We start from the raw sequence: 26,112 nt of genomic DNA, 5'->3' as shown, positions 1-26,112 counted from the left end.
AAGGCTCAGCAGGGAGCATGCCTTTGATATGCAAACTAACCAATCCAGAGCCCTACCTCCCTCCATCTGCTTTAAAATTCATAGAGCCAGGTACCAGGAATGGAGAAGCCACTCCTATAGCTCAAAGCCCTCTGGAATTATTCAAATTAGCCAATCCTAAACTGTTTACCTTACCCTGCCTTGCCTTTCCTGAGGAAACCTTTTTTTTTTTTAAGTTTTATTGGAGTATAGTTGCTTTACAATGTTGTGTTAGTTTCTACTGTACAGCAAAGTGAATCAGCTATAGGTATACATATATCCCCTATTTTTTGGATTTCCTTCCCATTTAGGTCACCACAGAGCATTGCGTAGAGTTCCCTGTGCTATACAGTAGGTTCTCATTAGTTATCTATTTTATACATAGTATCAATAGTATATATATATGTCAATCCCAATCTCCCAATTCATCCCACCCCCCCTTTGTTCTCTACGTCTGTGTCTCTATTTCTGTTTTGTAAATAAGATCGTCTATTCCAATTTTTTCAGATTCCACATGTATGCGTTAATATACGATGTTGGTTTTTCTCTTTCTGACTTACTTCACTCTGTATGACAGCCTCAAGGTCCATCCACGTCTCTACAAATGACCCAATTTCGTTCCTTTTTATGGCTGAGTAATCCTGCGGCAACCTTAATAAAGGCTCTAGCCTCAGTTTTCCCCTTTCTCCTCCTTTCTGCCTCCAGACCACCCTGAGGCTTCCCGCACATGATGCCGTGCGGCAATCCATCGCTCCTGTTTCTAGGATCTCTGAGAATAATAAACTTTTTCCTGAGTCTCTCTGAGTCCTCTCTTGTGGCCATAGCTAACTATCACATAAAAGAAAACAGAACAGGGCCAATTTCTAGACTCTCTATTCCAGGGGTTCCCAGCCCCCGGGCCGCGGACCAGTACCAGTCCACAGCCTGTTAAGAACCGAGACGCACAGCAGGAGGTGAGTGGGGTGGGGGGGGGGCAAGAGAGCGAAGCTTCATCTGCTGCTCCCCATAGCTCGCATTACCGCCTGCACCACCCCCCAACCCCAACCATGGAAAGACTGTCTTCCACGAAACCAGTCCCTGGTGCCAAAAAGGTTGGGGACCGTCGCTCTATTCTATTCATTGCTCTATATGTCTATCCTAACACCACTGTCTTCATTACTGTAGCTTTAGAGTAAGTGTTTAAAACAAGTGGTCTAAGTCCTCCAACTCTGCTCTTCTTCTACATAAGGGACTCACTTTCTAAGTCTTTTGCATTTCCACATAAATTTCAGTCAGCTTATCAATCCGTGGGACTTTTTAAAATCATTACGCGGGACTTAGTTTTGTGTTCTAGAACAGCATGTAAATATCACTAACCTTGACAATATAAAGGTAAAGGTACAGCTGGCAAATTATGGAAAACAGAGTGATAAGAGAGGCAAGAGTGGGAATACTAATATCTTCACCTTAAAGGTAGGGAATCAAAAGATACGATCTACAGTTGATAAACACAGATGGAGGCTTGCACATATTGTTTAAAGTTACAGACATGAGAAAAGGAAATTGAACCTAACAGACATATAACAGTTATTGCAAATCTAACACAGCCAAAGCAGATTTTTCCCACCTAAAACTGGGTCTATTACGCTATTACATGGGGGTCTTGTCTTCCCCATGTCAGTAAATGGAATCATCATCTACCCAATTGCTAAAGCCACAAACCAAGGAGTCATTCTTTATTTTTTTCTTTTTTCGGCCATACCGCGCAGCTTGTGGGATCTTAGTTCCCCAACCAGGGATCAAACCCACGCCCCTTGCATTGGAAGCGCAGAGTCTTAACCACTGGACAGCCAGGAAAGTGCCCAAGGAGTCATTCTTGATTCTTCTCTTTCCCTCTCCATCCCCATATTCATTCTTCTTACATTTTTTCATGCAGTACCAGCCCCCATTCTGAGCAAGTATATCCAGTTGCCTATTCAACATCTCCATGTATACGTTTAATAGGCACAAACTAAAAATTTGTAAATTAGAATTCTCTTCTCAGAACCTACTCTTCAATAAGATTTCTTTAAGTCACTAAATAGCACCACCATTCACCCAAAGTTGCTGAGGGCAGAAACTTAAAAGTTCTATCTCTGAGACTTCCCTGGTAGTCCCGTGGGTAAGACTCCACGCTCCCAATGCGGGGGGCCCAGGTTCGATCCCTGGTCAGGGAGTTAGATCCTGCGTGCATGCTGCAACTAAAGAGTTCGCATGCTGCGACTAAGAGTCCACATGCCGCAACTAAGTCCGCATGCCGCAACTAAGACTCGGCGTGGCCCAAGTAAATAAATAAATAAATATTAAATAGAACTCCATTTAAAAAAAAGTTCTATCTCTGACTTTTTGTCTCACCTCTTACATCTAATCTATTAGCAAACTCTTTCAGTTACACCTGCAAAATACATCTCAAATCCAATAATTTATTACCACCTCTACTGCTACCACCCTAATCCAAGCCATCAGAGCTCTTGACTAGATCGGTGCCTGCATATGTTGAGTTCTCAACTTGAACGAATGAATGCAACCATGAGCAAATTCAGTCAGTTCTTCCTTCAAAAGATACCCCAAATCTAACCAATTCTTTTTGCTGTTGCTACTCTAGTCCTAGCCACCATTATATGGCAACCAGACTAGTGTAACAACCTCCTAACTGGTTTCTCAGCCTCTATCCTTGCCCTCCTATAACCTATCCCCACAGCAGTCAGGAAAATTCCTTTAAAATCTCAGACCATAATACTGATCCCCCCTCCCCTTCCCAGAACCCTACAGTAGCAGCCCATCACACATGGAACAAAATGTTTATTTTTAGCCATAGTACACAATGGCCTCATAACCTGGCCCCTCCTATCTCTGTAATCTATCTCCTACAACTCTCTTTGTTGCTTACTCTGGTCCACCATACTGGCCTTCTTGTCCTTCAGTGAACACACCATATTCATTCCTGCTTTTACATGTGATGTACATCAAACCTGAAACTCCCTTCTCCAATCTTCACACATGTCTTACTTCTTTCAGATCTCCACTCAAATGCCACCTCCTGAGAGGTCTTAGGTAGACAGACAGATATAGAAATAGTTATCTCACTATAGATATAGATACGGATATGGATATAGACACATAGATATATCTCTTTCTCAATATCTATATATTAGATATATAGAAAGAAGTTAAATATAGATATGTATATGTACATATGTGTGTATATGTATTCACACACACATACATATGTAAAATTAGCCTCCCAATCCCTATCATTTTCTCTTGCTCCCTTTATTTTAGGCATAAAAATAAGACAATATTATATATCTGTCTCACAAGGAAAATGAAAGCTCCATAAAGGCAAGAGTTTTCTGTGTCTTGTTCAATAATATTGTGCCAGAGCCAAGAAAAGTCCTGGCATCAGCACTAATATTTGCTGAGTAAATTAATGGATGGATGAATCCATTATCAAGTCCTTCAAGTCTTAACTCATTGACCTCACCTCCAACTGCTTTTTTTCCCTATGATTTATTTTTTTAAGACATTAACTTTTAGAGCAGTTTTAAGTTCACAGCATTGAGAGGAAAGTACATAAAGTTCCCATATACCCTCTGCCCCCCACACATGTACAGCCTCCTCTGTTATCAACATCCCCATCACAGTGGCACATATGTTACAACTGATGGACTTAGGCGGACACATCATTATCACCCAAGTCCATAGTGTATATTAGGGTTCACTCTTGGTGTCAAACATTCTATGGGTTTGAACAAATGACATGTATCCACCATTATCCAACTCCTTTTTTTCCCCAAAGAAGTATAATTTAAATTTATTAATAAGTAGTTTTTTTTAATTCTGAGAACCAGGTGTGTAATGAACTAGAAAAAATGTTTTTGACAAAGTCTCAGTTTTGACCACTAAATTTCTCTATTTTCCAGCTAACCAGAAGCAACTATAACTCAAAAACATGCAGAACACATAATTTCACAATACTCTGTAAAAAGCAGGGCAAGAAAGTTATTTTAGCATTATTTAATTGTAAGTCATTCAGTCATTTTTGTTTGTGGTGATATTTGGTAAAATAATAAGGATACACACTCTGGAAAAAGATTTTTTTCATTTTTTTCATATGAATTTGTGAATCTGTTTACCTCAAACTCCTCTTCATTCCTCTAACATGACAAGCTTTTTTCCACTTCAGTGCCTTTACATTTGCTGTTCCTTTTACATTAAAAAAAAAAAAGAAAAAACAGTTCTGAGATCTTTCCGTGCCTGGGTACTTTTAGACTCCAGCCAAATGTCACCTATACAGGAAGCCCTTCTGTAACCATCTGTGCAATGGCAAGCTCACGCTCATCCAAATCACTCATATAATCATGGCATTTGTTACTGTCTGTCTCCTCACTCCTGTAAACTTTACAAAAGCCAGGACCTTGTTTATTTGTTCATTGCTAACTGCCCACCACCACAATCCCAACTTAGAACAGTGACTAGTTAGCAGATACTCAATAAATATCTATTGGATAGACTTTGGATGCATGGAGCATCCTGATATAGCTACATAAAAAGACAGAGGAAGCAGATGCTGACGTAGGTGAGCTAAATTCTGTCGTCTATCAGAGCAGGAAGTTAATAGACAATGCCTATACTGATGAATTAAGACATATTAAAACCTTAAAAATGCATTCTAATATACATTAGGTGCAGACAAATACTGTTTGATTCCACTTGTACGAGGTACCTAGAACAGTCAAATTCATAGAGTCAGAAAGCACATCGGTAGATGCCAGGGGCCGGGGGTGGGGGTGGGGTGGAGGGGAAGGGGGAATGCGGAGTTAGTGTTAAAGGGGACAGCGTTTCAGTTTAGGAAGGTGAAAAATTCGGGAGATGGATGATGGTGAGAGTTGCACAACAACATGAATGTACTTAGTGCCACTGAACTGTACAGTTAAATATGGTTACAATAGTATGTTTTATATCCTGTGACTACCACAATAAAAAAATGTTTTTAATTATCTCTCCCTATTTGAATTTATATTATACACAGGCAAGGAGATATTTGTCTGGTTTTTTTTCCCATGCATGCATTCCTGAGTGCCAATAATAGTCACTGGCTCCATAATTTTTGAGTTAGAGAAGAGGATTAAGAAAGTGTCACAATCTAGAAATGCAGCAGACCCAGCTTGATGGCTCTAAATAAACATTTGTTAAATAAAAGAAAAAAAAAGACATATTATTATGTCTCACTTATATGTGGAATCTAAAAATAAAAACAATTATATTGGGACTTTCCTGGTGGTGCAGTAGTTAAGAATCTGCGCTCCCAATGCAGGGGGCCTGGGTTCGATCCCTGGTCAGGGAACTAGATCCCACATGCATGCTGCAACTAAGAGTTCACATGCCACAACCAAGTAGCCCGTGAGCCGCAACTAAGGAGTCTGCCTGCCACAACTAAGACCTGGCGCAACCAAATAAATTAATAAAATAAATAAAAATAAAATTTTTAAAAATTATAGATACAGAGAACAGACAGGTTTTTGCCAGAGGCAGGAGATGGGGGTAAGTGGGGGAGGGGAGAAGTGGGTGAAGATGATCAAATGGTTTATAAAAATTAAATAATTCTTGGGGAGGGCTTCCCTGGCAGTGCAGGGGTTAAGACTCTGTGCTTCCAATGCAGGGGGCGCAGGTTCAATTCCTGGTTGGGGAACTAAGATCCTACATGCCACGCAGCGTGGTCAAAACAAAAAACAAGCAAACAAAAAATTCCTGGGGATGTAACGTACAGGTTGGTGACTATAGTTAACAATACAGTATTGTATATTTGAAAGTTGCTAAGAGAGTAGATCTTAAATGTTCTCATCACAAGAAAAAATATTATAATTACGTGTGGCAATGGATGTTAACTAAACTTACTGTCGTGATCATTTTGCCATATATATACCTATCAAATCATTATGTTGTATATCTAAAACTAATACAATGTTATATCCCACTTATATTTCCATCTAAAAAAGAAATATTACTACGGACAGGTTATTTACAAATGATGTAATTTTAAAAATCGAATTCAACAATTATCACTGATGAATGTATTCATTCATTCATTCACTCAACAAATTATGCTACATCTGCAGCAGTGACCCATGCACAGAGCATACCTTCAAGGAGCCTGACATCTAACTACAGAAACAGGCAATTAACCCAATTACATTTCTGTATGATAAAGGAGGGATACAAACTAGTCTCAGGGGGTTAGGAAAAAGGGAGTGACATTTAATCTGAGCTCTAAAGGATAAATAGGAGTTCAGTAGCTGGGGGGAGAGGTCTGCTCCAGACCCAGGGACTTACATAGCCAAAGGCCCAGAAGTAAAAACGTGGCAAAATATGCCAGTTTGAATTTCACCCTGAGGAAAGAGAGGGCCAGGGTTTCAAGCTGGTGAGTGACAGATCATGCTTACATTCTAGAATAAAATAATCACTCTGGTTCCTGTGTAGAAAAGAGAATAGAAGTTTGTAAGAGTTTAAAGACTGCAGCTAACCTAGGAAAGAGATCGTGGTAACATGCACAAGGGTAGTGGTAGAGAAGCTAGAGAGAAGTGAACCAATTCAGATCTTCAGGTGGTAGAATCAGCAGGACGTGGTGATTAAGGGGATGTGGAGCCAGGAAAGAACGTAAATCAGAGCTGATGACACCCTGGCAACTAGGACTGCTGAGTGGCTGGTGAGATTATTCACTGAGGTTGAAAAATGCGAAGGAAAGAAGGTCTGGGGTAAGATAATGTGCTCAGGTATAAATATATGGCATTTCAGATACCGGTGCAACACCCAAATAGAGGTGCCCCGTAAGATATGGGTCTGGTGCTCAGGAGAAAGGAGGAGGCTGGAGATGGAGAACTGAGGGTAATTAATATACAGATGTCAACTGAAGCCATGGGAGTAGATGGGATCACTCTGCAGGCAAATGTAAAGCAAGAAAAGAAAAGCTCAGGCCTGCAGACATCTGCAGAAGTCAAAAAGTTAAATATGATCAAATAATTTTAACCTTTATACAATATTCCCTTTTTGTTTACAGTTAGATACAAAGCCAACTTCTCTACAAAGCACCCAGTACATACTCTATCAGCCTGAAGCCTGGCACAGAGCTATTTATAAAAACCAAGGGCTTGGCTTTCTTCATTATCATCACTTTGGGTATGATACTACAGAAACCAACTTATTAAATCACGCTGTTAAGTGCTTACTAATGTGGAATTCAACAGAAATGAATCAAATCATTCTACAACTAAACATAAAATGCACACTCAAAAATATGATTCACATTTTTAAAGAGGCCTATAATTATCAACATAAAATAGAGCCTCTTTCTGCTAATATAGTACTTTTTAAAAGTATGTAAACTGCAATTTGATGTGGTACCCAGCTGCTTGTTTTGCTCCGTAATTAATTCAATTAGAAATGTACATATTATGAATCAAAGTAAATCCAGCAGAGATGAAATAGTAATTGGTGAATTTGCTTAAAATTGGTTTACTTGCTATCTATATTACAAATTTTGAGAATGTTTTTTCATAAGAAAACTTAGCCTGTTCCTCCTCTTTGATCTCATAATCATCTGTGATATGCTGATTATGCCAACATAGAAATAAGACTGGATCCAATATACAACCCCTCTATTACATTAAATGACACCTCATAACAAGGTATATACAGAGGAACACAAACAGTTCTGTACACAGCAGTAAATACACACATGTATGTGTATACTACGTATGACGCAGAGACTAACAGTTTGGTGTGTGTCCTCCACTCACAAAACAAACACAGAGAGACTACCTCTGGAAAAGAGAAGTGGGAATGGGGGAAGAATGCTGGAGGAAGACTTTTACTTTTCACCCTGCATTAGTCTATACTGTGCTAATTTCTATAATGCAAATGTATCCTTGTATCACTTATGTTTAAAAATGAAGTGTGAAAAGTGATGCCACTGATACCTTCCTTATGAGCACAGGGGACATTATACCCTATAACACCTCAGCTTCTTGTGGAGAGCTCATTGATGCTATGGCCCCATACATCAAACGCTAAGCTACTGACAAAAGTTATGTCCCCCTAGGGTAAACGTATTTTGGATTTTATGCTATGAATTCGCATCCTCTATATCAATTTCCATTCCAAGTGCTTTTGTTCATTACTGTTCATAGTTCAGTCTGTCAGTTTAATTTTGTGCTGCTTTGTAGGTATCCACAATAATTACAATGTTTAATGCTGTACCTTAAGGGTGAGCTTAACAGAGCAGTTTAAATGCATATGTTCTGGCCATTCTTTGACTCCCATCCCATCTCCTCTACACACACACCCTATCCCCCGCACACAGACAAGCATGTCCACTAGCTGTGTTATATATGATATCTTTCATCTTACTAGCTATTTTCCCATTACCTTCTACAGTATATCTGACGATGACATTATTATTGATGCTACAGTAAACAGCTAATATATGTGGTAAAAACACATGCACTATAATGAATCAAAATGACATACCTACCCACCAGACTCCCTCTACTCATTCTAATCAGATAATGGGTTTTGTTGGGTTTTTTTCTTGAGTGTACTACAAAAGGAGGAAGTAGCCCTGGGGAAAAACAGTCATAAAAACAAGGGAAAATAAAAGTAAATGTTTAGTTCATTGAGAACAGAAAGGAAGCTCAACTAGAAAATCTGTATCAAATAATATAATTCATTTGGTTCTATATGTAGTCTTCTTAACTTGAAGTTCCCTGAAGCATGAGTGGCAAGTGACACAGACACATACCCTCCAATTAGACTTTTTATTATGACCTAATTCATTAGAGCATAATTAAATTTCTTATTAAATGATTAACCATAAGGTTAGAAGGAAAGGTCATGTTGAATGTTAATTATACATCCTTTAAAGAATTTCAAAGATGTTAACAGCAGTACTCTCATAGACTGTCAGTTGTTGTTAATTAACTCAAACTCTTGGAAGGCAACTGAGCATTCTCTTTAAAAATTCAAAATGCATATATCCTTTTACTAATCAGTACAACGGGGAAGAATTTATCCTACAATCAATTTGCACAAGTGTGCAAAAATGTGCACGAAAGGATGCCTGGTGCAGTACTGGCAATACCAAATATTGGGAAAAAATTATGCATTCATTAGTGGGGAAATTATGATTGTGGTGCATTCATATGATAGAATGAACACAAGGATACAAAAAGTTCTTCTAGATAGATTATTAAATGAAAAAGAAAATCAAGGTGTAAAAGAATTTGTGCCAGAATAACCTGTATCTGTTTTTAAAAACAAAAGATAAAGATACATGAATGTGTTTGCACCAAAAAAATGCTGCGAAGATACATAAGAACCTTAACAGTGGTTAGCTCTGGGAAAGGGGACTGAAGTCAAGAGGACAAGAAGATGGAGAGGAGTAAACATTTAACTTTTCTTCAGTGATATATATATATATATATATATATATATATATATGTGTGTGTGTGTGTGTGTATATATATATATACACACACACACACTATATGGATAGAGTTTATGTATATATTATGTATATATAATTATTACCATATACATATATGATTTTTAAGTTGAAGGGAAAAAACAAGTTAAAATAAATAAAGGATTATGAAGAAACAGAAATAGTTCAACAGGCATAATGGAGAACAAATTTTATTTATTTTCTTTTTTTGCAATACGCGGGCCTCTCACTGTTGTGGCCTCTCCCGTTGCGGAGCACAGGCTCCGGACGCGCAGGCTCAGCGGCCATGGCTCACGGGCCCAGCCGCTCCGCGGCATGTGGGATCTTCCCGGACCGGGGCACGAACCCGTGTCCCCTGCATCGGCAGGCAGACTCTCAACCACTGCGCCACCAGGGAAGCCCGGAGAACAAATTTAAGAGTAGAGAGCTTACATACAGCAGAACCTTCTTACCTGACACTTAGCACTACAGTATTTGGCAACTCGGCATTGAGAGCATCGCATCAGCTTTTCCTTCCTGTTAAAAAATAAAGTTCACATTAGGAAATGAAAGAGAATCATATATGGCTGAAGAAAGAAAACATAAGTCAAGGTATTGACACCAATATGTTCTGCTCACTCTATCTGTATGGTCCATGAGATTTAGATTTTCACAGTGATGAACATCTTCTTTCACCTTCAATGTGAGACATATACCTAATAACTAGTGTTCTTTTTCTTTAAATTGTGGTAAGATATATATAACAAAAAATTTACCACTTTAACTATTTTTAAGTGTATAGCTTCAGTGGCCTTAAGTACATTCACATTGTTGTGTAACAGTCACCACCACTAATGTTCTTTTTAACATAAATTTAATGAAAACACAGAGATTCCCACTTAGGCAAAAAATTTCACTTCACAGAGTTCTTTTTTTCATAGAGTTTTTAATGTCTCCTTATGAAATTAAGAATCTAGCCTATCAACTAACTGAAAGTACCCTACACCATTCAAATAGAAAAATTTTACAAGTTTAAATTTATCATGTAGTTTAATTATAATATACTCCTTCTGGGAAATGGTTTTCAATTTCCATTAAATTCAATTACTACTTTCAACTTGCTAAATTGAGATGCACCAAAGTTATGTCCTCCCCAAATCGCCTGAGGAAGAAAAAAGCCAAAACAAAGAAAAACTTGGATTATAAAATAAAAACAATAAATCTGATAATGAAATTCACAGTAACAAACATCAGACAGGACTGTAGATACTTTCAAGGCAGCCAAGAGCATTAAAAGTCAAACTATAGTATTAACAACAGTGACAAAACAGGAACAAATCTTTCTAAGCACTTCTGATGTGCCAGGTACTGTTCAAAGTTCTTTACATCTATTGACTCACACTTAACTTCAGATAGTCCTATAACTAAGCAGTTTTATTATGTCCATTTTAGAGATACTTCAATACATTTTCAAGAGGTAAGAAGCAGATGACTAAGGAAACACACCATAAAGTTCAAGTGGCAGGTGACATTGAAACGGTAACAACTGAACCCTGCAGAGAATCAGAACTTGAATATACCAGGTACCTCACCCATAGGAGAGCAGCAGTGAGATATGGAGCATATAACATGGGGGGAGGTTAAAAGTCTAAATAAAGCAAAGTCCAAACATCTCCTATCCCCAAGTGTAGAATTACAGGTGTCAGATATCAACATCCCAGACAACAACCCAAACCCAAGCAACCTGGCCCTAAAGTTCTTGCTTTTAACCATCATATTATACTACCACTCTTAGACAAAACTGGATAAAAACAAAATCCACCCATAGACTATTTTTCTTTAATTAATTTTTTAATTAAAATTTTTTTTTTAATTTTTGGCTGTGCTGGGTCTTCGTTGCTGCATGCGGGCTTTCTCTAGTTGTGGCGAGCGGGGGCTACTCTTCATTGCGGTACGCGGGCTTCTCATTGTGGTGGCTTCTCTTGCTGTGGAGCACGGGCTCTAGGTGCTTGGGCTTCAGTAGTTGTGGCATGCGGGCTCAGCAGGTGTGTCTTGGAGACTCTAGAGCGCAGGCTCAGTAGTTGTGGCACACGGGCTTAGTTGCTCCGTGGCATGTGGGATCCTCCTGGACCAGGGAACGAACCAGTGTCCCCTACATTGGCAGGTGGATTCCTAACCACTGTACCACCAGGGAAGTCCCGTCATAGACTATTTATGAGACACACTCCAAATAAAAGGACATACAAAGGTGGAATGAGAAGGATATGCTAGGCAATATTAACATTAATATTAAAATTAATTAAACACTAATAGAAAAAAGCCTGTGTAACTATATCAATATCAGAAAAGGAGACATTAAGGTTAAAAATATTACTAGAGATGAATAAGGTCAATACACAAAGATAAAAGACTCCAATCACTAGGTATTAAGTACCTAGTAACAAATGTTTGCAGTCTAAAAATACATAAAGTAAAAGTAACATCTAAAAAAAATGATCAATACACAATAAATTAATACAAGTAAGGCCTTAAAAATAATGCCTGGAATATACTAAGTACCATACAAGTATTAGTTATCAAGTCTTTTTCAGGAATTCATAGATCAAGCACATAAAGAATAAGGAGCTCTATAATTTACTTGATCTCATGCAAAACACAGACCCTTGCACCTTTTATATTAATGTGTATTCACATACTCTTTTCAAGCACCCACTGGCCATTTACAAAATCTGCCCACACATTAGGCCACAGAACAAATCTAAAAATCCCAAAGAATCAATATTATACAGATAATTTTCTCCAACCATAAAAGAATTAGATTAGAAATCAGTAAAAAAAAAAAAAATAAACCCAGTAAAATCTCATATTTATAGAAACTTAAAAGCTTATATAATTCAAGGATCAAAGAGTTGTCATGAAAATTAGAAAATGTATTAGATTAAATAATAAAAAAAATCGAAACGTGAGATACAACTAAAGTAATACTTAAAGGAACATTTATAGCTTTAAATGTTTATGTTGACCGCAGTGGCATAATTTTTTAATCTCCTTAACTTTCCCCATAAAAAAATGACAGAGCAAGTAGGAAATAGGAAAACCTAACCATCACTCCCCACCCTGGAAAATATCTACAACAAACCCAAAAATATTAGCAGGAAAAAGAAAACACACACACATACACACACACACACTACTAGCTTCAAGACTTGAATTAAATCAGTATATTTGTGGGAGAAAACAAAGAAGGCAACTTCCAATAGGCCTGAAAACAGAAGAAGCCCCAAACTGCCAAAAGATCCCTGGCAGAAAGCCTATCAAGCCAAACTGAGAACTGCAGCCAAGACTGGGAAAGTATGCTTTCTGCAGGAACACTCCTGAGGATGAGGTCCCTGGGGCTCCCCTGAATCCTGCTTTCCTTAGACCTGGCTCCTCAGATTTCCCCTCATTTCCTTTTTTCTTGTCTAAGTTATTCAGAGGCTATTTCTGTTGCTTGCAAATAAAGATTCCCAACTGTACAAAGTGTTTCATCTCCATTTTTAAAAATAATAAGCAGGGCTTCCCTGGTGGCACGGTGGTTGAGAGTCCGCCTGCCAATGCAGGGGACACGGGTTCGTGCCCTGGTCCGGGAGGATCCCACATGCCGCGGAGCGGCTGGGTCCGTGAGCCATGGCCACTAAGCCTGTGCGTCCGGAGCCTGTGCTCCGCAACGGGAGAGGCCACAGCAGTGAGAGGCCCGTGTACCGCAAAAAGGAAGGAAAAAGAAAAAAATAAATAAACAAATAAAAATAATAAGCAGAATCAAAATACCCAGGAAAATCAGTGATGAACCTGGTAGCAAATATTAAAACTTCGTCTTCTCCCTCCCATAGCTCTCAACCACAGGCTTTAATGAATTTTAACACAGAATTTCAGCAAAATAAATAGCAAGATGATTCAAAGTACTGGGATAATTCAGCTGCCATTTGATGTGTGAAAAAAAATTCCTTAACATGAGTTATTTAAATGTTTGGGGTTACTTTTACATATCAAATAACCAAACAAATAAATTTAAGTTCTCAAGTTTCAAAAAAAAAGGTCAACTGAATCCAAGATAAAAGTAGTGTGTCTGATTAGAGGAACCACTGAGGCTTTGAAGAGTTACTGCTTTTCCCTGTTGAGTAAGGTTCAGAGTAATAGCCTCCTGGTAAGGTCTCCCTGCCGAGAAAAAATTTGGGTAGCAGTGGGAGAGGAAAATAAGTATTAGAAACATAGCCACCCAGACAGTTCATGAAAACATTCTTTCTCTCTTAAAAAAAGAAAATCAACACATCATTTCCAACTGAAAGACAAACCCACATTTTTCTTTAAAAAATCAGAAATGTACATGTCAAATAAAAAACAGAATTAATTAGAAGCCCTAAATAAAAAGGATCACTTATTCTAGGTGGTAGCTCCAGAGGCTAAAACAAGAAATACTGAATGGAAGGGAGAGAGGGACAGATTCTGTCTAAAGGTAAAGAAGATCGTTGTGGCAACAGCAACTGTTCAAAAATCAAAAGAAATGCCCTGAGGAGGTGGAGTTCCAGGTCATTTGACATGTTCAAGAAGAATCTGATAGGTACATTTACAGACATATGTACAGGAAATTCCAGCACTGCAGAGGAGCATGAATTAAATGTTCCCTTCTAATTCCAAAATTATTTGGCTCTGTGTAACAAAAAAAATAAATAAAATTTGAAGATAACAAAATATGTGCCTATTATTAGGCCAAACATGATAATCTCACAGGAGTAGAGAAGTGAGCAATATACAATTCTCACAGACTCCACAAACATCCTGTTTGCAAAGCGATTATTTCAAGAGTCCCTTCAGAACTGGAACTTCTGAATAAAAAGGAATCTAAAGAAACAGGTTAGGAATGTATCAGTAACAGAACCTCTTTTTTCCCCTCCACTTAAGAGACAAATAGTAGCAGTCTACCTCTAAATTACAGAAGATATTAAAATTATTGTATACTAAAATAAATGGAAGTTTTAGGCCCCCATCCCAAAAAAGCAAAAAGGGTTCCCTTATCACTTGTTCATATAAACTCGGATGTTACTGAACACAATGTCAAATCAGAGAAAATTCTCAGCTTGCTCAGTGCTCCAGATACAGTGATTAACGGAGCATAAGTTAAGTCCTCTCTTCCAAGTAAAAGTTGGGTCGTAATTAGTTTCTCCAATAGCCTAGGCAACTGAAGTGTGGAAAGGAAATTAAAATAAAGCTAAATTAATTGTTCTGCTGCTATACAAATTAAAAAGTCATACAGTTGACCCTTGAACAACATGGGGCTTAGGGGCGCCAACCCTCCATGCAGCTGAAAATCTATGTATAACTTTACAGTTTGGCCCTACATATCTGAGGGTCTGCATCCACGGATTCAACCAAACTCAGATGGTGTTGTACTGTAGTGTGTATTTAGTGGAAAAAACTGCGTTTTTTTTTCACTAAAACATAGTGAAAACTAAAACATAGTGGACCCATGCAGTTCAAACCCGTGTTATTCAAGGGTCAATCGTATATGGATATAGGGGAAACCACTGTCTCTAAGAAATCAAAGAGGAAAGGGGATTAATTGGCTCCCTCAGATCCCAACAACTGGAGTACTATTTAAGGGAACATCTCTCTGTCCTTCTTGGTTATCAGAGGGCAAAAGTATCCTACTGTTTAGAAACTCTGCCCTAAAGTAATATGGCCAGTTGCCAGGTAGAGAGAAAGAAGTTTTCCTGGAAAGGCTATAGAAAATGAACAAATTCTATCCCAAATTTCCCCCAGCCCTGGCACGTACAGAATCCATTTAAAACTTCCTACAGAGGAAAAAAATGCATCTACAACACATTCATAGATAATATACTTATCATACAGGGTTCCTTCCTAGTAACATGCCTCGATCTCCTAGAAGTCTCCCAGTGTGTCTAGCGGTTGAATCTCTCCTTCAACAGCCATCCTCACAATGGAAGGAAACCGGCTCACTGTTGACCAGTCAGATGCAGGCAAAGGCTCAGACACCACAGGGCGACCCTCCCGCTCGCTGAAGCACACTCATCTGGATGGAGCACAGGCCAGCACAATCAGAAGCAACCCCAGAGCCCAGGGTGTGCCTTTGCAGCCTCCTCATTCAAGGTGAAGATCCCTGCCCAGTGATCTTTTGCACCGTGAATATCTCAAGGACCAGATTTTACTTTGTGGCTGATCAATGAGGAAATTTATTTTGTGGCTGATTTCTTTGGGAAGAAATCTGAGCTGAGAAAAAGACGAGAGCGCATTGAGTAAAGCCTGTACCACTTATAGGTGCTAAGGAAAAAGTGTTGACTTATGGGATGTCTGATTTAGTACCCCAGGCCTTATACAAGTTTTAAGAAAATTCCCTGAGTAGAATTCCTATGAAAGTATTTTTTCACATAATTAAGACCCAAGATGCTCTATGGAGTATGAGCAAGCTCTTAAAAATAAAGAATAAAAACTCTCCATTTGTTCTTAAATGGAGAAAGCCAAAATACCTAAGTGAAAGAAGTCTAAATACAATTTTTTAAACAAAAATACCACAGAAATATTTATTTACAGAATTTTTAGGTTTGTTAATATCTTTAAAACCTCAGAATCCTGATTCATTAGAAATGTTAATGTCATGTAACCAAGTACTTGGCTATATTTCCCCCTGGAAATTTCTGAAGCAAAAGAAGTTCTACATTATGAAAAAGAGATTATCCCAAATAGAATCATGTTATTCTATTCAAGGGTAGTGCAACACGTACTCTGGCCAAATAAAATACACCGGAAAATGCTAAAGAACTCCTTTAGGCATAAATATTCATAATAATATATTAAAGGGATCCTCCATTTTTGTTTGGAGATGGTAACTGTGTGGGTTTGGGCCCAAAGGCCTTTTTAAAAATTAAAGAGATTCATATCCACCATCCACCTAACTATCAAATGGTTTTTAATACAAAGCAGCAGATGTGATCAAAATAATATATAATAGATTCATAACACAGGAATATAGAAAGAATTGGTTTGGACTCCTTTTTCTATATTCCCTATCACTTTATTTCCTATTTCTAATATTTAAAGTACAAAACAAGAAAATGCAATATTTCAGGGAAAATGAATCTGTGATTCACAGGCACCATAACTTCATGGGAGAAGCACAAGTAATTTAAACCCGCATTAGCACTTAGAGAAAAGCACAGCAAAGTATTTGAGCCAAGTTAGTCAAGAGAGGCAGGCCCTCTTACTCGGGGACTTCCCTTTTTCACTGTCCTTGGTCTCTTAAAGCTTCTGTACTGGCGGAGACTATGCTACCTGATGAACACAAACTCCAGTAGTTAAATCAACAAGTGTTCAGTGACTGGTCACCGTGTAAGGTGTAAGGTCCTGGGTGGGTGGGTGTGAGGAGGGTATTACAGTCACTGTTTCTAGGAGCTCATGGTAAAGGAGGACAGGTCAACACATACCACTTGCAGAATGAGCTACAATACAAAACCGTGTTTTGAAAAGCGGCACAGTCTACAGGGCCCTAGTTCAGAAGAAGGAAAAGTCACTTTCTGACAGGGAAAGAGTGAATTGGAGAGGGTGTTATAAGGGAAAAGGAAGGCACCATACCTAGGAGGGAAAATATTTTACCAGTTTAGAGTTCAAAATCTGTAGTCCAAGTGCTATAGTCTGAATGTTTGTGTCCCCCTGCCCTAAATTCATGAGTTGAAATCCTAACCCCCAAAGATATTAGGAGGTGGGACCTTTGGGGGGTGCTCAGGTCTTGACGGTTGAACCTTCATTAATAGGATTAGTGTTTTTATAAAAGAGACCCCACAGAGATCCCTTACCCCTTCTACCACAAGAGGACAAAGTGAGAAGGTGCCAGCTATGAATTAGGAAGAGGGCCCTTATCAGAATGTGACCAGGCTAGCTGCTCGATACTGGGCTATCCAGCTTCCAGAAGTGTGAGAAATAAACTTAGGTTGTTTATAAGCTACACAGTCTGTGACATTTTATTACAGCAGCCTGAAAGGCCTGAGACACCAAGTCCACTCCCTACTAGCAGTGTAACCTTGTAACCTCTCTTAGCCTCAATTTCCTCCTCTGTAAAGTGAGAATAAGTGACTACTCATAAAACTGTTGGGTAGACTATATGAGGTAATCTACATAAAGTGGCTGCTAATAGAGCATCTAAGCATAGAGTTAAAACTGAGGATGCTAAGTATATTTTCAAAGTGCTCAAGATAATGTTGCCTATTTCTGTGCCATATCTGAAAATCCCACACCTCTTCCATGGTTGCTAAAAAAGCAAAATCCACATGTGCCACAAATCTGGTCATCTCCTTGCAAGCACACAGAAAATTCACCACTTTTTTTTTGAAATCCACATGTTCCCATAATACTTGGCTCTAATTTCAAAATTTGACTAGCATCGTTAAGTGTTTCACTGCTCAATCACGTTCACTAAAGTTTGTATTACTACTATTTTTAATTTGATCAGAATGATTAACTTCAAAGTGGTCTGATTCAAGAAGCTAAAAACGTTTTATGAAAGTTTCACCTGTGGAAATTAAAATCAGAGAAGGCTGTTACATCTTCAGTAATATTAAAAGGTAATTACAACTCCTAATATTCTGCTTGCTTTATGTAAAATAATGTCTATTACAAGTTGAGAAAATTAACATTTTTACAAGAGTACAGATTTAAACTCTCCTCATTATATGATATTTCTCTACAAAATTGGATATTGTGTGCTGTGGGTCACTCTAACAGCTAAGAATTGAAAACTGGTGACTTAAAGGTGTTTCTTAGGCAAAGCACACATAAGTAGACTGAAGAAAGCTGTGACCAAAACGAATTGCTGAAGAGGGATTGTTTTCTAGTGACAACATCTTTGTTTCTAAATAGGAAACCTCTCTAGCCTAGTCGAGTAATACAACTCTGATAAGTCTGAGAGATATATTCGTTTTCCCTAAGTCTTCTTGAAATTTTTTTTAAGTGAGGAAGAAGGAAAAAACCTGACTTTGCCTAAAGACTGAAATCAGATACCCTTTAAATATGTTAAGTATTGCTATTATAAATATCACACAGCATACACATAAAAATAAAAGTACCATGGGTAAAATATCAAAGAAGGTACAAGAAAATCTGGTCAACATTTTCATTAATATACTAAAACCTAAGCCTTCAAAATGGCAAAAGCTGCTCACCTTGGTTTCAAATGCAGGGTATACTTTATCACCATGAATGAATTATCTATCATGCTACCTCTAATTAGAAAATGAGGTTATCAGCAGCATGTTTCCATTTTAACTTGAACAGTGAGAAATCCAAAAGTCAAAATCACTATCTAACTATATTTATCTGTTCATTTCAGAGGCCTGGAAGCCATTTTCTCCTGGCTGCTTAAAACTTTGCTCTTCTATTTTATAATTAAGTATATTACTTCGTTTAACCTTTAACTATAAATTTCCTCAAGTCCTCCTGGAAGTAAGCATTAATGAAATCTCAAATAACTCATTCTCAACTTTGGAGAATAAAATGGCACTTTAAGTTTATAAAGAAACACTGTGCTGACCTAATCCCAAAATAAAGAAACCTTAAAAGATGAGTCCTTAGGAGACACAGAATTAAATGTTTCACCTGCCAATGCATTATAATTAATTGTAAATTCTTAATGAGAGTTAACAGGGGTCGTGCAAGGGTTTTCATGCCTGTGTTGTCCTCCCACAGCGAGCAGGTACTATGGCCGATACAAGGTTCTCCCACGGACCCCCAACGTTACCCTCACATACTCTACTTATCAAACACCCTTATGAGTTTGATAATATATTGTGATGAAATGCAGACATCACCCCAAAAACCTTATGACTACAAGTCATTTGCAACTTAGTATGAATTACCTTAATCAGATAATCGCATTATTTTTCTCTAGACCCTTAGCTGTGATTTCTGGCAATAGACATTTTGCTTAGAGCAGGTATAGAAAGGGAGGAGAACTACCAGAGTGCTCGACATCTAAAAGACCTAGGGAGAAAAGATATCAGAAACCGCGACAATGCACCAAAATGGAAATTAAAAATGTACAAGAAGACAATTTCATTTGCCCTGAAATGTGGACTCCAGCTCAGTATGCAGACAGGTATGGAATAGAGAAGGTAAGCTGAGCAGAAAAAGTTCTAGGAGAACCATACTTTAAACCTGGCTGCTTCGTTTATTGCTCTGCAACTGATAGTAATAAATATACTTCTCTGTCCCTAAAGTTGTAAGTTATTCTAAGTCTATTATAATAATAACAATAATAATAAAGGCTACACCTAGAATGTTGAATGGATTTTTCATACTACATATACTTTGTGAAATTAAGTTCTTGTAATGTGTGAAAAAAAAGAGTGAAAAGAAATAGACCAAATTGTTGAAACTTTTCTTTGAGTGATATGAATTGGGGTGATTTTCCCTCTTTTTTCTCTTTTCCAATTTTATATAATAATATTATTTTACTTCCATAATCAAATAAACATCAACTTTAATGAAAAAGCAATATGTACTATTTAATGGCTTTAAATTCCTCTTGGTCTAAGGCAGGACACAGACAGAAAGTTCAACAATTTATTCCAATGTTTGGAATAGTAAGCGCAAATGTATGCTTTGTTTACACAAAATTTAAATGAAATTATACTTTATTAATTGAATTTATTTTTAACTGGCATTTGCTACAAATGTAGTGTTAAAAAGTAAAATTGTTTTACTCTTTGATAATATATGAGAACCTGATAATTTAAAATAATGATATCTATCATCATACTATATTTAAAAACTAATATTTCTAGATTTAACATCTTCCAAAATATAAAAAGCAATCATTTCAGAAAAGGAACAATATGAAAAGAAAGAAAAAGTTTTACCACATGAAACTTGGGCTACTTAGACTCTTTCTGAATACAAGTTTCAACTTCAACTGATGCTTCATTTTTTATTATTCTCTCTGACTTATTTAACTTGAAGTTAATCCATATAAAGTAAAATTTCTTTATTCTCTTACATTAACTTTCACTTTGATTTGGAGTTGGCCAGTCAAAACACCACGTTTTTTAAAAAATTCAGATGCAAATGGAAAATCTTTGAGATACGAGAGAAATCAAAGGCTGTTTCCAAAAATGACCCCGTCATTCATTCACCAATTCATTCTTCAACAAAAAAGTGCCAAGTCCCTTCCAATTGCCAAGCACCTGATTAGGCACATGGCAGGCACTGTCCATTGCTTACCCAACAACCACTTCACTCTTCCCTGCCAAGGGTACTGTGATTTGTTGAAATAGCAGAGATCTCTGGATTTCAGGAAGCGTAGGTTGCCGACTCCAGGGGGATAAATCATCACTGGTCTAAACTAGTAAAAAGCTCATGCCCCATGGCCACTGGTTGTTCTAATAACAGACCCTGTTACCCAGTTCTGGCAAATGACTTGTAAAGAGATACAGCTGACCCTCATTATTTATGGGTTGTTTATTTGAAAATCTGCCTACTCACTAAAATTTATTTGTAACTCCAAATCAATACTTGCACCATTTTTGCAGTCATTCGTGGATATGTGTGGAGAGGCAAAAAAATTTGAGTTACCCAATGCACATGTTCCCAGCTGAGGTCAAATGAAGTGACATTCTGCTTTCTTATTTCAGCTCTCATACTGTAAACGAGAACGCTTTTCAAGGTCTATCTAGTGCCACACTTTACTCATTTTTGTGCTTTTCATTGGTGATTTCGCTATTTTAAATGGCCAGCTAGTACAGTGCTGCAGTGCTATCTAGTGTCCTAAGCACAAGAAAGCTGTGATGTGTGTTACCCAGGAAATATGTGTGTTAGATAAGCTTCATTCAGGCGTGAGTTATAGTGCTGTTGGCCATGAGTTCAACGTTAATGAATCAACAATATGTATTAAATAAGGTATCTATAAACAGAAACACACACAAAACAAGGTTATGTATTGACTGGCTGATTAAAATGTGCCCAGAGGCTTATAGGAACCTAACTTTGTATATCCCCTAGGAGTGATGGTTCAGTTTTGGCTAATTCAGTGTTTGCGGTGAATAGCAAGAATCAACTATATTTCTAATGAGAGACATTTTGTCCATTTCAACTTTCTTTGCACAAGAGGCAACAAGAGAACAAATACCATCAGACAGAAAGACCCCAATAACATCCAATAGCCAGCAGCTACCAACCTCCAGCTTTTGGATGGGAAAAATAAGTTCCTATTTGTTTAAGCCATTACAGTGGAAATGTATATATAAAGATATAATAAAATGATGCTTCCTTTTCAATAAACACACAGTATACTACTCCTGAAATAAAACAATAAACATATTCTACATTCCAAAAAACCAAGTCCTATAAATGCTGCTTACTGTGCATTCTAGTCAAATAGAGTAGCTTATGTAGCACTTTTATTTCTACCTTTTGAGGTTAAGGTCAACAAACCTGCAATATTATGAACTAATATTTAATTCTTAATAAACTTTGCACTTATTTTTATCATGTACTTACTTAGAAAAATACATTCTCAAAAATCATTTTATTTGACATATAAGGTAAGGAACATCTGACAAATATATACTGTCTGATTAATATATAATTATGTATGAATGTGTGTGTATGTATGTGTATATATAAAGATATATCACAATTTATTTTGCCATTCCACATTGAAAGAATTGGCATCGTGTCCATATTGATGGACATTTGGGTCAATTATTTTACGCTTAGAAAACAATGTTACCTGCATTGTACACATATACAATGATTTTCAAAACTATTTGGTCTCAATCTGGACTTAACATATACATACTACTATATATAAAATAGATAATCAACAAAGACTTACTGTATAGCACAGGGAACTCTACTTGATAATCTGTAATAACCAATATGGGAAAAGAATCTAAAAAGAATGGATATATGCATATGTATAACTGAATCACTTTGCTGTACACCTGAAACTAACACAACATTGTAGATCAACTACACTCCAATAGAAAATTAAATTTAAAAAAATTATTGATGGGGCTTCCCTGGTGGTGCAGTGGTTGACAGTCCGCCTGCCGATGCAGGGGACGCAGGTTCGTGCCCCGGTCTGGGAGGATCCCACATGCCGCGGAGCGGCTGGGCCCGTGAGCCATGGCCGCTGAGCCTGCACGGCCAGAGCCTGTGCTCCGCAACGGGAGAGGCCACAACAGTAAGAGGCCCGCGTACCGCAAAAAAAAAAAAAAAAAAAATTATTGATGGACTCCAAAGAGGTTTTATTTATGTGGGTTATCTCTATTCATATTTACTATATTAAAGACTAAAATTAAGAAAATTTTAATATATTTATTCATTCATTTAAAATAATAATTCCATTACATGTTGATATAAATAATACATTTTTATGAAAATAACTATATTTTCCAAAATAAAAATAAGTTAGTGAGCAGAGTGGCACTGTTTTACATTTATGCAAATCTCTTAAATATATGGCTTAATAGAATGCAGCTGGATTCTCATTTACGGTTATCATGGAGCTTCTGGAAAACTCCACTGTATACTCATGAGGGAATGAGAGTGAAAAAGGCAAATACTGTCTTAATATTACTATAAAAATAGTTTTCAACTTAGAGGTCCTCTGAAAGTACCTTGGGGAACCCCCAGACATTTCAGGACCCCACTTTGACTTCTGCTGCTTCAGAATACATATTCGTAGAATTGCTGAGTTGTAAGAATGCATATCTTGAAATATTTCACATATTGACAAATGGCTCTCCAAAGTGGTTGTAGGAATTTACACTCCTGCAGCAGCCTAGTGAGAGTTCTCTTAAATCCATATCTTGTCAGCCCTGTTGACAGTCATTTTACTTTCTGCTAGCCTGATGGGTGTGAAACGTTATCTCACTGTGCTTTTACTGGGCATTTTCTAGATAAATAGTCACAGTTTGAGCATCTTTTCAAGTTCATTCACCATTCATGGTTTCTTTTGTGTGAACTGCCTATTAAGATCATTTGCCCATTTTCTGCTGGGTTGTCTTTTTTTTTTTTTTTTGCAGTACGCGGGCCTCTCACTGTTGTGGCCTCTCTCGTTGCAGAGCACAGGCTCCAGGCGCGCAGGCTCAGCGGCCATGGCTCACGGGCCCAGCCGCTCCGCGGCACGTGGGATCTTCCTGGATCGGGGCACAAACCTGCGTCCCCTGCACCGGCAGGCGGACTCTCAACCACTGCGCCACCAGGGAAGCCCTGGGTTGTCTTTTAAAGAGATTAAACCTACTGAGTTTGATCTCTTGTTGGATGCATGATTTGTAAATTAATTTCTCACACGCTATGTCTGTATTTATTCCTCAATTAGGCACTATAAGAGAATACAGTATAGTAGTTAAACCACTGACAATGAAGCCCTATGGCCTGGAACTGAATTCCAGTTTATCATTTTGTAGTTGTGTGATACTAAGCCATTTAATCTCTCTAAACCACTGAACGAAAGTGGGAATAATAACAATACCAAAATTATTTGGTTGTAATGAGAATTAAATAAAACATGTGGAAAACTTATTGCGCTTGGTTTATAGAAAATACTCATTATCATCACATTATTATTATTACTTTAAGAGATTTTTTAATGGTAAACTCTCAAAAGACGTTTCTAGATATTATTTGAAATACCTCAAGTGCTGGGTAGAAATATATTAATATATTAAAAAGTTTAACCTTCTAGACATACAGAATTTTATAAACCCTTGAATGTCTATAAACATTTGGAATATTTTTCCCAGTTATTTTCAAGTCCTTCATATATCTAACTATGAGAAATTATTGAAAAAGTATAATAGCAGTATAAGTAGAAGTCATTTACTGAAATATTCATGGATATAATGAAATGGTAGTTACTTCTTAGCTTAAAAGCAACCACACATGAATACAATAATAATGAAACTAGTGTTTCTGGAAAAACTGTTTGTCAACATGAGTTTTTGTTTTGTTTTTTTTTGTTTTAAAGAAGATGTTGGGGGTAGGAGTTTATTAATTAATTTATTTATTTTTGGCTGTGTTGGGTCTTCGTTTCTGTGCAAGGGATTTCTCTAGTTGCGGCAAGCGGGGGCCACTCTTCATCGCGGTGCGCGGGCCTCTCACTATCGCGGCCTCTCTTGTTGTGGAACACAGGCTCCAGACGCGCAGGCTCAGTAGTTGTGGCTCACGGGCCCAGTTTCTCCGCGGCATGTGGGATCCTCCCAGACCAGGGCTCGAACCCGTGTCCCCTGCATTAGCAGGCAGATTCTCAACCACTGCGCCACCAAGGAAGCCCAACATGAGTTTTAAATGTTCTATAAAGTCAACATCTGACCCAAATAAGTAGAAAACTTTTACATATTTTTCTCTTATCTCAAAAAAATCAGAAATAATACAGTGGCAACTTATACTTTTATTTTTCTACAGAGATTATAAGAAAGGCTAAGAAAATCTTAACACATTAACTTCCCTCTCCTCTCTACTCATTAGGTTAGTAGTAAAAGGTCTTTCAACACAGAAAAGATAATTAACTCTTTTCAGATAAGCTGACTCATTTTACTAAAAAGCAATCTCCCTGTTTATAGTTCATTTACAATAATCCTTAGACAATGGAAATTTATAATTGATCAACCTTGGCTAAACTAAAAGAATCCCAATGGCAACAAATTATAACATCTACTTTCCCCCAGAGGAAATGAGAAAGAAAACAATTTTTGAAATGTCATTACTCAAATGGTTTTTTAAAACTGTGTGATATCTAAATGGTAAAATTTAATTATCTTGTTTTCTGATATAAAGATCTTTTGAAAGCCAAATCCTTCCTATTGTTACTGCTGTTTATTTTACTGGGCCCATAAATATCACTAAGGACCATTTTGTACAATGAACTATGGGAGGTTCTGGAGAAACAGGGGTCATGATAAGATACAGTTCTTGTTTTCAAGGACTGTTGATGCTACAACAGAAGCAGAATAGCAGGAACAGCAATAATGCTTACTATACACCTATTATGTGGTGTCAGGGACTGTGCTAGACATCTGTAAGATAGTAGTTGGAGAGTGGGAACCCTGAAATTGAAGTAACAGAAGTAATAGTTATTGGTCACCACCAGTTTTAGGGTATGGCCACAGGAAGAGGTAGCTAAACTGTGATAAAGGCAAAGATAATTAGAAATGGGGATGAAGAGGCCAGGTGCTGGGTGGATATTTGCTTCAGCAAAAATGACACCAAGAGTAATGATGAGGAAAGAAAAAGTGAGCCATGCATGTAAAGGAATAACCGGAAGGTGAGGTGATGGGGGTATAATGGCAAATGCTTCAAAGGACCTGGCGATTTTGAGGGAGAAGAGGAATGGTCTAAGAGCAGCATGGTCTTAGTACCTCTCTAGATGCTGAGGTGCTTAGGATATGAGAAAAAATAGCCACTACTTAGGAGGATAGGAAGCACTGTCCTTAAAAGGCAGTCAGATTTCAGTTAGAGCAACAAGAAGAGAGTATTCAGAGAAGACCTTCAGGATATAGAGGTTTTGCTGATGATAAAGCACACTCCAGGTGACAGAGAAGAAAGGATGGGGG

General features: G+C 37.6%; 1 protein-coding gene across 1 annotated transcript in view; it reads right to left on the bottom strand.

Annotated features, from left to right (window-relative positions):
* SMYD3 (SET and MYND domain containing 3) overlaps positions 1-26,112 on the bottom strand; it is a 714,413-nt gene that overhangs the window by 525,020 nt on the left and 163,281 nt on the right. The window contains exon 2 of the mRNA XM_022579404.3: positions 9,988-10,051. Within this exon, the coding sequence (XP_022435112.1) occupies positions 9,988-10,051 (64 nt within the window). The remainder of the gene's footprint in view (positions 1-9,987; positions 10,052-26,112) is intronic.

Source organism: Delphinapterus leucas, chromosome 1 (assembly GCF_059928025.1).
Source record: "Delphinapterus leucas isolate spDelLeu-1000000601 "Yukka" chromosome 1, BTC_Dleu_Yukka2, whole genome shotgun sequence".
Taxonomy (NCBI): domain Eukaryota; kingdom Metazoa; phylum Chordata; class Mammalia; order Artiodactyla; family Monodontidae; genus Delphinapterus; species Delphinapterus leucas.
This window is presented reverse-complemented; position numbering and strand designations above follow the sequence as displayed.